Raw genomic sequence first — 13,008 nt, forward strand, 5'->3', positions numbered from 1 at the left:
CAGGATTTGTGCATAATCTTCTGTGAGAAATTTTTATTTTCAACCTTTATCAGCTCTTAGAGTCAAAATTGCTTTAAGAGAACTTTTAAAGGACCATATCGCTCATTGGTGGGGCTGTGGGATGAGAGCTGCGGGACGAGTCGCCGGCGGCGCCCGACGGAGCAGAAGGGGAGAGGGCATGGAGCTGGAGAGGGGTGTCTGTGCAGCCCTCCTTACCTTTGTTCAGACGCACCTCCCAGAGGCTGACCTCAGCGGCTGGGATGAGGTCATCTTCTGTGTGCTCGGGGTCCTTGAGGACCTGGGCCCCTCGGGCCCATCGGAGGAGAATTTCGATATGGAGGCCTTCACTGAGATGATGGAGGCCTATGTGCCTAGCTTCGCCCACATCCCAAGGGGTACAAGAGGGGAAATGATGCAGAGGCTCTCAGGGCAGTTGAGTGGTGCCAGGAACAAAGAGAACCTGCAACCACAGAACTCTGAGGTCCGAGGTCAGGTATCTATCGCCCCAGAGCCTCTGCAGCGGTTCAAAGAAGAGACGATGTCTTCTCCGACTGCTGCTCGGGACACACAAGAAGAGGCATCCGGTGCTGAGGAGGAGCTGCTGCCGGGGGTGGACGTACTTCTGGAGGTGTTCCTTCCCTGTTCGGTGGAGCAGGCCCAGTGGGTGTTGGCCAGAGCTCGAGGGGACTTGGAAGAAGCTGTGCAGATGCTGGTAGAGGGGAAGGAGGAGAGGCCTCCAGCCTGGGATGGCCCCAACCAGGACCTGCCCAGGCGCCTCAGAGGCCCCCAAAAGGATGAGCTGAAGTCCTTCATCCTGCAGAAAGAAGTACGTGATGGTGGATAGCGCAGAGGATCAGAAGATTCGCCGGCCTATGGCTCCTAAGGAGGCTCCCAAGAAGCTGATCCAGTGCATCGACAACCAGGTAGCGAGCACCGAAGGGGAGCGATTCAAAGATGTGCGGGACCCTGAGGCTGAGGAAATGAAGGCCACGTACGTCAACCTCAAGCCAGCCAGAAAGTACCGCTTCCACGGAGGCACTCGCCAGCCTCTGCCCGAGCCGTCTAGGCTCAGATCCCAGAGGGACGCAGGGGCCCTGCATCCCCACACAGGGCCCGCCCTAACTCCTGTCCCCCATCTTTCCCTACTTCCTTGCTCCACAGTGCTAACCTGCTCTTGGAGCTGCCATGGGCACGGTAGAGGTAGCCCCAGGAAAAACAAACAAACAGAACAAAACAAAAGGGCTGTACCATTTCTGTGTGGTGTCCTAAATAGCAATTTATTGATGTATTATTTCAAAATGATTTATTTGTTTTCTTATTATTTTTTATGTTTATAAACAAATGGGAATTTAGCAAAATTTATTAGAATCTGTGGAGGCAGTTTCTAAAGGGCAAGGGCACATAAAAGATGATTCTTTTTTTTTTTTTTTTTTTTTTGGTTCAAAAACATCCCTTTAGTGGTAACTAGACTTGAATGCAGCAGAAAATATTTTAAAATAATGTTTGAGTGGAAATGTAAAGTGATACAGCCGCTATAGAAAGAAGTATGGTTTTCCCTCAAAAAACCATATGATCCAGCAGTTCCACTTCTGGGATGTACCCAAAAGAATTGAAAGCAGGGTTTTGAAGAGATATTTGTTCATAGCAGCATCATTCACAATAGTCAAAAGGTGGAAATAATCCGTATCCATCAGTGGATGAATGGGTAGACAAAATGTGGTACATACATGTAATGGAGTATTATTCAACCTTTAAAAAGGAAGGAGAATCTCACATATGCTACAACATGGATGAACCTTGTGGACATTATGCTAAGTGAAATAAGCCAGTCACAAAAGGACAAATACTGTATGCTCTCACTTACATGAGGTACCTAGGGCATTCAAATTCATAGGGACAGAAAGTACAATAGAATAGTGGTTTCCAGGGGCTGAGGGGAGAGGGAATGGGCGGGTTGATGAAAAGTTCTGGAGATGAATGGTGGTGATGGTTACACAACAGTGGGGATGTATTTAATGCCACTGAATCGTATGCTTAAAAATGGTTAAAATGGTAAATTTTATGTTACGTGTATTTTACCACAGTAAAAAACAAAATTTGACCAGCAGAGGTGTAAAATGATAGAATACAGATCAGCTCAAGGTGGGAAATACTGATCTTGAAGGTTTAACACGATCCACAGATTGTTTCATCATTGCTCAAATAGGCCGTTATAAACCTTTACCCAGCGTTTCGGATCTCCAGCCCCTTTCCATGGGCACCTTCACTCACTATATCATGCCTCTTTTCCTGGAATGTCCAAAACCTTGGTGTAAAGAGTGCAAAGGGCTGTGCATGAGCACATGGCCAGCTAGGCACCCTCATGCCCCGCTGGTGGCAAAATAAGTTAGTACAACCCTTTGTGAAGACAGTCTGGGGAAGTCTGTGAAGAGCATAACCATGATCACGCCCACTATCCCTTTTAGCCCACAGAGGACAGAGGCTAATGGACACATGTGGCCCTCTCTCCTTAAATGCTTGCCAGCCCACCGCCCATCTAGCCCTGAGTCCATCCTTTCCTTCATTCCACTCTCGGGTCCAGTCCCTCTTATGTGCTGGGTGGCATGGTGCTGAGAGCTGCACATACACCCGTGTTGGGTCAGGATGGGGAGAGGCGGTGCAGAGGTGTGTGGACAGCACGCAGCTAGGCCCTGATATGTGTTAACTATCTAGTAAGTAATGTCTAGGCGTTGTCTTCATCAGGGTTCTCCAGAGAAACAGACCAATAGGGTATGTCTCTGTGTGTGTGTGTGTGTGTGTGTGTGTGTGTGTGATATATATAAGAGATGTAGTATAAGGGCAATAAGACCCACATGATTATGGAGGCCGACAAGTCCTAAGAGCTGCAGTCCGGAAGCTGGGGACCCAGGAGAGCCATTGGTGTAAGTTCCAGTCCAAAGGCTGGCAAGCTTGAGAACCAGGAAGAACCAATGTTTCAGTTCAAGTCTCAAGGCAGGAAAATCTGGAAGGCTATCAGGCAGGAGGAGTTAGTTCCTTTTTTACTCAGGGGAGTATGGGCCTATTTGGTATCTTCCACTGATTGGATGAGGCCCACCCACATTAGGGAAGGCAGTCTGCTTTACTCAGTCTGCTGATTCACATGTTAATCTCATCCAGATATAGCTTCACAGACACACCTAGAATAATGTTTTACCAAATGTCTGGGCACCTTGTGGCCTGGTCAAGTTGACACGTAAAATTAACCATCATGGTATTATTTACTAAAATGATTTAGAATTAATTGTGCTGCCTAAATCATTATTGTAGTTACAATTGCTTTTCAACTCAGTTTTGAATTTAAGAGTGACATCATGAAAAGTCCTGAATCAAGTTCTTTTCTGCACTTGGTTAAGTCTGGACTGCCATTTAGATAATTCAAAAAAAGTATTAGGCTCAGAACTTACAGGATCAATACATTTTTGTTTATGGAGTGATAGCATGAATGTGACAAGGGGAACAACTTGGACGTTCCTTGGCCTTCCCTGTTTCCATCTGAGCCCTCCAGCATATGGTGCTGGCTGAGGGTCATCCATGGGTGAGGCAAGAGCATCTCAGAGCCAAGTATCAGCGTCAAGGCTAAGATGTGGAGTCCTCAGTTAGGGTCCCTGGACCTTGTACAGCATATACCACCTGGCCTTGGCTTCAGCGAGCTCTGCTGCTTGTGAAGAGAGATCAGCTGAGGCCTCCACCCTCAGTCCCACCTGCCTTCCCAAGCCCTGGATTTGGATGTTTGCCTGGGCTCTGGCAAGCTTCTTCTCTATCTGCATTGGTTGTAACTTGGGTGGAACCCCGCGCTGGGGCCCTCTGGAGCCTCAGCTGCCTGGGCCAGAGGAGAGGAGTAGAATCTGGGCTGGTAGCTTGAGGGCAGGGGAACCAGCCCAGCTGAGCATCTGCCCCCACAGGGCGTGGCCAGCATTGAATCACCGGGGGGTGTGGCAAACTCAGACTTGTATGTTGGCTACTTGGGGGTTACGGCTGAGGAGCAGAAGTTTTTAAGCAGTGGGAATGCTCCCAGGTGCTGTAGCCGCCAGTGTGGTGCTGACCACCACAAGAGCCAGGCCAGGCAGCAGGATCCTGAGAAGCAAACCCAGGCATCCTGCCACGGGGGGGTCCCCAGGGGCCGTGCTGCACTGGCCGTGCAGGTTCCCAGCCCTCGCCCCTGCGAACCTGACCTCAGGCTTAGGAGAGCAGGTCTAACGCCAGCCCCTGCTGGTGCCTGTTGGCTGCCTCACCAGAGGTGGTGCAGGTCCTCAGTGCCTGGTGCTGTGAGGCCCTGGGAAAGGGTACCTCTTACTTAAGATGGGAGGAGAGGGAGACCTGGAGGAGAATCCACTTCAGCCCCCTGAGCACAGGGCTAGGTCCCCTCTCACTGAATATGATAGAAGTTCTCCTAATGCCAAGTTCCTATAGCCCTTGCTTCCTAGGGAGGCGGCAGTGTGACCCCACATGGTGGTTCCCAGGACACGGGAAGCACTTGGTCTGCAGTGGCCGATCCATACCCCAAGCCCCCTGTGCTCCCCACTCCATGTGGTCACGTTCTCCCCATCTCTGCACGGACTCTGGCCCCTCAGTGCCTCAGCCACCTGACAAGGGCTGAGTGGTCACCACCTGAGAATTGCAGGGACTTCGTTTATCTTTGTGCTCTTCCCAAGGATCTGACCCCCTAGTGATCACTTGTTACCTAGTGAAAACTAGAATCAGATCTGGTGTTGAAAGCAGCATCTAGCCAACACGCCCTGGTTCCTGACCTGTGTGTGCTGACATAAAATCCTCCCTTCCCCAACTTACCAATGTATATATTTTTAAATTTTTATTTATTTTTGGCTGCGTTGGGTCTTTGTTGCTGCGCGCGGGCTTTCTCTAGTTGCGGCGAGCGGGAGCTACTCTTCATCGCGGTGCGCGGGCTTCTCACTGCGGCGGCTTCTCTTGTTGCGGAGCACGGGCTCTAGGTGCGCGGGCTTCAATAGTTGTGGCACGTGGGCTCAGCAGTTGTGGCTCGCGGGCTCTAGAGCGCAGGCTCAGTAGTTGTGGCTCACGGGCTTAGTTGCTCCGCGGCATGTGGGGTCTTCCCGGACCAGGGATCGAACCCGTGTCCCCTGCATTGGCAGGCAGATTCTTAACCTCTGCGTCACCAGGGAAGTCCCTCACCAATGTATTTTGAAAAGCCTGTCAGATTTTCTAACAAGAACTAAATATGAGTTAACGTTAATACCCCATTGCTATTTTTAAAACTCCAATTGCTATATAAACACATTTCACCTAAATAAAAATAGATTTGTTAAGTAAGCCAACGGTGAGTTGGGTCAGCATTTGTAAAAGTGTCTGATATACAGGCCTCTTCCTGGAATATGAATTCATTAGAACTTCAAAAGCAAAACAGCATGAGGTTGGACACTTTGCTGGAGCACTGGAGAGTTCTCAGCCAATGAGAGGCTAGATGGATTGATATTTGTTAAATTGAGATTCTGTTTGTACTGCCTTCAATTTAGTCCTTTCTCAGGATTTGGGGGTTCCCCTTCAAATCTAGTTTGTTGACTGTTTTAATCATAAAAGATTTTGTCAAATGCTTTTTTCTACATCTACTGAGATGATCATGTGGTTTTTGTGAAAGCTGTAAATTTAAGTTACACTGCCTCCACCTAAGGGGAAGTGTGACTTTTTGGAAAATACATAAATGGGTAAGTTTCAGCAGTGTAATAACCGAATCTGAGGCACTAGTACTGGCTTCAGCAAAACTCCTCTGATGCAACTATTTTGTTACCTCAGGGCTCACCGGTCATGAGAAACTAAGTTGGGTAAGGGTAGAGCATTTTCTAGCCCTGGAGCTATTGGGTTGGCCAAAAAGTTTGTTTGGGTTTTTCCGTAACATCTTATGAAAAACCTGAACTACCTTTTTGGCTAACCCAATATATCCCTCACTGCAGAAGACAAATAGAAAGTTCCTAAAGAGTGGGAGGCCAGGCAGAATATTCCCCAGTTACATCACTCATGCTTTCCCCCCACAAGCTTCTCTCAGCATCTGAAGAGCTTAGTCCCTGCTACTGGCAGGGACTTCCTTTACTTCACATGCCCTGTCCTTGCTCACTCTGCCTCCTGGGAGCTTGAGGTTTGGACCCTCAAGCAGTTGGAAATTAGCAGACTTCATTCTGTTCACTATGGACTTGATCTAAGAATCCAGTTTGAACTACAGGCTCAGCAAGGACTTCTTGGTGTTCGCCCTCTCCCCACCCACTTGCAAACCCTGCCATGATGGCTACTGATCCAGTGGGTGGGCATGTACAGCACCATGGTTTCCAAGCAAGGAAAACTGCCGTTCCTCTCAAAGTTATCGTTCCCAGTCACTTCATTAGCGGGAAGTTGCATAATTGGTGCCCAGCTCCCCTGCCTAAATATGGTAGGATTACGTGCTGGCAACTTTTAAAGTCCAGCAATCCCAGATCCTTTCTAGGACCAGTAAGACACTTTGGTGGTACTTTGAAACCATGGTGCGGAGGTTCTCATCCTTGGCTGCACCTTGGAGTCTCCCTTGAAGCTTTAAAGAAACACTGATGCCTGCGACTCACCACAAGGCTCTGATTTAATTGGGCTGGAGTGTGGCCTGAGGTTTTTATCTTTTTCTAAGTTCTCCAGGTGATTGTAATGTGCAGCCAAAGTAGAGACCTCTGTACTAGCTATCAGCTAAGTAAAGAAACCACTAGCTTGGATGAGAAGTCACATACCGAATGGCAGATCCTCAAATGGACATTAGCTTAGTTAATTATTGCTGCTATTTCAAATATTGTTAGCAGTTTGTCAGTTTTTTTTATCAGAAAGACTTTTCCTTAAACGTGGATTTTTTTTCCAAGTTTGCTGCATTTTCAGTTATGACTTTATTATTACTTTCATAGCATCTACTTGTATATAACAGTAACACATGACTCACTTAAGAGAAGTTTTCGTTGGAGCAAAATTTCCTGCATTAGGGCAATGGCTACACATTGGGATCATCTAGTACAGTGGTCCTTCAACTTGGTTATACATCTGAATCACCTAGAGGGCTTTTAAGTTCCAGAGCCTCAGCCTTGCCCTAGGCCAGTGACTTCAGACTTTCTGTGACTGAGCTTTAGCATCAGCATATTTGAAAGCTCCCCAGGTGATTCCACTGTGCCCCTGAGTTTGAGTCAGCCTAGAACAGCATTCTCAAACTTTCATGAGATAAGCATCCCCTGGAGATTTGTTAATATGCAGCTTCTGATTCAGTGGGACTGGGGTGGGGGCCTTAGACTCTGCATTTCTAACAAGTTCCCACATGGTGATGGTAGATGCTCCCATGAGACATGGGAGAGTCTCACATGAGAACAGATAAGAGACCAATGGTGCTGGTCTATAGCAACATCTCACTTAAGTGGCAAGAACCTAGAGAGCTAAAAAAAAAAAAGAAAAAGAAAAAAAAAATATACTGAGCCTGGGCCCTATTACAAGTGAATTTAATTTGATTGCACTGGGTGGGGTCCAGAATTGACAAGTTTTAAAAGCTCCCCAGGTGGTGGTGATATTGAATCCCAGGTGGAGAACCCCAGCAGTATTAGGGACTAGCTCTGCCTCCTGTGGTATAAATGGTTAATAAATGGTATCAGGTGGAGGAGGAAAGGGAGAAGACCAAAACAAGGCCAGGAGGGACCCTCCTCCAGCCAGAAGAACCCCTGGACCTGCCAAGGGATGTCTTATCTTAAAAAAGGTCCCTCTGTAGAGGGAACTCACCATAAGGCTACCAGATTTTTTTCAACTCATCTTACGCCCCTGCTTTGCATATTGTTTGAATATATTTACATGTTGACTATCAAGAGGCCCTAACTCCAAATATGTAAGATAAAATAAAATAAGTTAGATCTTGCACCTGCTGCAATTGTATTCATACGCAGTAGTCAGTGCTGAACACAACTCAAGTAGGGAACAGATTTTGAAACAGCCGGAGATGGGGGAAGGAGAGGACATGCCAGCAGTACGGGAGGAGGGAGGCTTGGGGAAGCCGCGACGGGCTCCTGCCATCTGCCCAGTGACAGCCCCCTCGGGGACCTCAGAGTCTGCAACAGGACCTGAAGCCCAAACCCCCTCTACACCTTTCTCCTCCTTAGTATTCCAAACAGTCTTGCTGCCTTTGATCTTTCTCCCTGAAGCTTCATTCTGTACAGGCCTTTAGCCTTCCTGAGCTGCTTGCGGGCCATCCTCTGGGTGTTCCTCCCTGGACCTTCCGGACTTGACCTGTATCTTTTGGGCCGCCTCCCCGCAGTGCTCAGCACAGTGCGGGTCAGGGCAGTCTCATGCAGTCGGTTGTACGGGATGTGCCCTGCTCAGGGTGCCTACAGAGGCCACGCGTGGGGCTGAGCTTCAGCTCTCCTCTACGCATCGAAGTTGCCGCTTCAGGAGCAGGAGGCACCTCTTTGCCCTTCCACCTGCTGGCAGGCTCGAGGGGACACCTTTTTCTAATTTGCACAAAGGGACCTGCCAGGTGTGCTAGTGGAGACCCTGCGCAGGTCACCCAGTGCATGCTTCCTGAGTGCTCACTGAATGTATGAACAAGAGAACAAAGTAGAGGCAGTGAGGATAAATAAGAGGTTTCCACAGTCATCTAGGTAAAGGTGAACGAGGCCCCAAACTAGGACGTCATCTGTGTTTACAGGAAGGAGGAGATAAACAAAGGAGAAGCAACAGGCCATGGGTTGGGTTAAAGCTTCCAGGATGACAGAGGAGAGAGGGAATAAAAATGACCTCCGACCTGTAATCACCACTAAAACTTGACTCTTGCCCAAGAAGAATAAGGACAGTGTGGTTGCAGATCAGTCTTACATACCCACTTCTGGACAGCTGGCTTTGGTTGGGTAACGAGGTAACAGGAATTCTGTGCTCTTGTGCGCAAGACCCTGTGGTAAGCAACGTGGGGGAGACGTAAGACCTCCCCTCCCTCGGCGAGTTTGTGATCTAGTTGAGGGCACTTGTATCCAACAAGATTCCTGATGCCGGTCTACACGGACCAGCATCACACGTGGGTGACAGGTGTCAGATGATCATAGTAGCTATGGACGTACATACTGCTTTACTGCCTGTGGTGAGCTCTCCCCGGTATGACATAGCTATTATGTTGCTTCTCACCTAAGAGGAAGTTGACATTTCTTGCTTGCTTCTCACCCCATCTTCTGACTGCCAGTCACAATATTGGTGTGAACCACATAAAATTAGCATTTTTGTCGGCCAAAATGGTTAGATTATCAGCAATTTCATATAGGTGGTTCTTACACTCTCCACCATATTATGCTGCCACTTGAGACCTTTCAAGTGATTTTATTGGTTTGTTTTAAGCCTATTATAAAAGGATTTTTTTAAAAAGAGTGACGCAGGGGCTTCCCTGGTGGCGCAGTGGTTAAGAATCCGCCGGCCAATGCAGGGGACACGGGTTCGAGCCCTGGTCCCGGAAGATCCCACATGCCACGGAGCAGCTGGGCCCGTGAGCCACGATTACTGAGCCTGCGCGTCTGGAGCCTGTGCTCCGCAACAAGAGAGGCCGCGGTAGTGAGAGGCCCGCGCACTGCGATGAAGAGTGGCCCCCACTTGCCACAACTGGAGAAAGCCCTCGCACAGAAACGAAGACCCAACACAGCCATAAATAAATAAAAATAAATTTAAAAAAAATAAAAATAAAAAGAGTGACGCTTTTTCTGGTAAATGTGCAAAATAGGAAAAAACTGTGCAGAAGCAGAAAAATCTTTTATTTGTTTATTTATTTTTGGCTGTGTCGGGTCTTTGTTGCTGTGCATGGGCTTTCTCTAGTTGTGTCGAGTGGGAGCTACTCTTCGTTGCGGTGCACGGGCTTCTCAATGCGGTAGCTTCTCTTGTTGCGGAGCACAGGCTCTAGGCACGCGGGCTTCAGTAGTTGCAGCATGCAGGCTCAGTAGTTGTGGCTTGTGGGTTCTAGAGCGCAGTCTCAGTAGTTGTGGCTCATGGGCTTAGTTGCTCTGCAGCATGTGGGATCTTCCTGGACCAGGGCTCGAACCCGTGTCCCCTGCGTTGGCAGGCGGACTCTTTTTTTTTTTTTTTTTTTTTAATAAATTTATTTATTTATTTATTTTTGGCTGCTTTGGGTCTTTGTTGCTGTGCGCGGGCTTTCTCTAGTTGCGGCGAGTGGGGGCTACTCTTTCATTGTGGTGCGCAGGCTTCTCATTGCAGTGGCTTCTCTTGTTGCGGAGCACGGGCTGTAGGCACGCGGGCTTCAGTAGTTGTAGCACACGGGCTCAGTAGTTGTGGCTCACGGGATTAGTTGCTCTGCGGCATGTGGGATATTCCCGGACCAGGGCTTGAACCCATGTCCCCTGCATTGGCAGGTGGATTCTCAACCACTGCACCACCAGGGAAGCCCAGCAGGCGGATTCTTAACCACTGCGCCACCAGGGAAGTCCCTGGAAGCAGAAAAGTCTTAATCCCAAATTCTACAGTTCAGAGGCATCCCTAATCACATTTTGATGTATTTCCTTCCAGATATTTTTCTTTGCATTTTTTATAAAGTTGAGATGTTATTGCATATGTAATGTTATATCCTCTGTTTAAAAATAACAATCTTCACTTAACATTAAATATTTTTATAAACACAATTTTTAATGATGGCGTAATATTCCATTGAATGTAGGTACTGTAATTTATCCCACTGTTGGACCTAAAGGTTATTTTCAGTTCTTAATATTATATATATCTAGTTTTATTCCTGATCATTTTCTTAAGATAGATTCCTGTCTTAATCCATTCAGGCTGCTGTAACAGAATAGCATAGACTGGGTGGCTTATAAACAACAGAAATTTATTTCTCACAATTCTGGAGGCTGGGGAGTCCAAGATCAGTGCTCTGGAAGATTCAGTGTCTGATAAGAATGTACTTCCTGGTTCATAAATGTCAGCCTTTTCACTATGTCCTCCCATGGCAGAAGGGACTAGGGAGCTCTCTGGTGTCTCTTTTATAAAGACATTATTCTCCTAGGTTCTGCCCTCGTGACTTAGTCACCTCCCAAATGCCCCACCTCCAAATACCATCATATTGGGGATTATGTTTCAACACATGAATTTTGGGGGGGGACACATTTAATCTATAGCAACTCCCAAAAGGAATTGGGTCAAATTACTTGAAATTACTGGGTCAAAAAGCAGGAAACTTTTTTAAGTGTCTTGATTTGTAGCGTCCTTTGGCTTTCCAGAATGCATGTGCCCCTGGATTAACTTTAGCCATGATGGCAGAGCCAATCCTTTGCTGGTTCTGGTTTGGTTACCAGTGATAAATGCTGTTTTTAAAGATGAGAGGGTCTAAAGATGAATGGTCAAAAAAGACTTGGCAGTCAGGTGGACGTTGAAGGAAGCTCGAAAGATCTGTAAGTTTCAAATAAACCTTGAAGCTAGAAAGATCTGTAAGTTTCAAATAAACCTAGGGGAAATACTTTTCGAGCAGAAGCAAAGGTACAATGGAAACAATACAGCATATTGTGGACAGTCATAATCTAATTTTCTGAGGGTGGATAGTTGCAACATGGGAATAGTGGAATATAAATTGAGAAAAGGGCTCTCAGCTGAGACTGAGCTTTAATCCTGTAGATAATGGGGAGCTGTTGACAGTTTTTGAGCAGGGGATTAAAAGAGGAAAATAATGTTTCAATGATTATAGGAGACTTTATCTGGGAAATCAGAAACATCTTTACGAGTGGCAGAAGATTTTTTAAATGATCATCTGTTTTAAAAAATTACACATCATATATAAACATCCTAGGAATGATTTGCTCTTGCTCTAGTGCTTAACATGTGACAGTGGTATGACCTGTCAGCCATGTCTGAGTGGCTCAGGCTTTGAGATTCAGGTGGTGTGGCTTGGAGATCACAGTGGCCAGATCCAAATTGGCAGTCAGAAGCTATTTCGCATGGAGGAAATCTCAGTTTTCATGAAATGAAGGTCTCTTTGGCTTTCACATGTGCAGTTACAACAAATCTCATGAGGAGTGATTTTGCCCTAAGCATTTCTTGGTAAATAAAAATTTAATCTCTTTTAATTGCATTTTTACGATTTTAAAGGAAATGGATATGTTGCAAATTCTGGTTTCCAGTACAAATAAGTAAAATGTGGTTGTTGCTATTACATCATTATATTTTCTCTTTTTTAAGATAAATCAGATATTTTTAATCAATATACAACGATGACAGATACTTTGGGAATTCTTCAATTATCTGTCCATACTATATTTTATATCGATATTAGATAAATGTCTTGTAATATATGTATACTTTTAAAACCCATCTATATGTCACCATATCTCACATAGCACAATGCTTATGTTATGCAAAAATAAGACTTTGACTCACGTTTTAGATTTTATTAAGGTTAGCTTCAAGAAAGAATGAGGAAAAAAAAAAAAAAGAAAGAATGAGGGAGCCCTTAACAAAATTGATAGGCCACCAAAAAGATGCTGATTTTTTCTTGAGATACATTGTCACAAGGCACACTAATCATGGCAAAATGTTACAACTGTGTAAAATATTTGATGGCACTAACGTAGGATAACTGCTAAATGTCAAGAGCTTTCGTGAAGAATACAGCTGGCATATTTTTGAAAGGATCATGCTGTTTACCCTGGGGGAGTAAAACATTAGGGTGTTACCAAGTTTGCTGGGGCTTTCACCTTTCTTTAACTGGGATTTTCATGACGGATAGCTCCGTCTGTTATGGCAGGGCTGGTTTCATGGATGTGTGACCTGCACAGTCACGGATGGCCCTATGCTTAGAAGGGTCTGGTGCTTTGTGTGATGTTTTTCTGTTGCCATCTTGAAATTCCCAATAAATTTTGAACAAGGGCTCTGCACTTTTATTTTACACAGGGTGCTTCAAATTATGTAACTGGTCTTGATTGTGAAAGCTGATTTCATCTTCCTTTGCCATGTGTTATGGGCTAAAACATGGTTTTCACG

The 13,008-nt window shown here is 46.2% G+C and overlaps 2 protein-coding genes across 4 annotated transcripts in view; both read left to right on the forward strand.

Moving 5' to 3' along the window:
• The window catches only part of CLYBL (citramalyl-CoA lyase), a 239,066-nt gene that overhangs the window by 123,649 nt on the left and 102,409 nt on the right, over nt 1–13,008 (forward strand). The gene's annotated exons all lie outside the window — the stretch shown is intronic.
• LOC118884380 (CUE domain-containing protein 2-like) lies at nt 159–2,385 on the forward strand. The gene is given in 3 exon segments (XM_036832031.1): nt 159–820; nt 822–1,200; nt 2,207–2,385. Coding segments are annotated over 3 exon segments (1,200 nt in total). The 5' UTR covers nt 159–178.

Source organism: Balaenoptera musculus, chromosome 18, assembly GCF_009873245.2.
Source record: "Balaenoptera musculus isolate JJ_BM4_2016_0621 chromosome 18, mBalMus1.pri.v3, whole genome shotgun sequence".
In the NCBI taxonomy this organism is placed as follows: domain Eukaryota; kingdom Metazoa; phylum Chordata; class Mammalia; order Artiodactyla; family Balaenopteridae; genus Balaenoptera; species Balaenoptera musculus.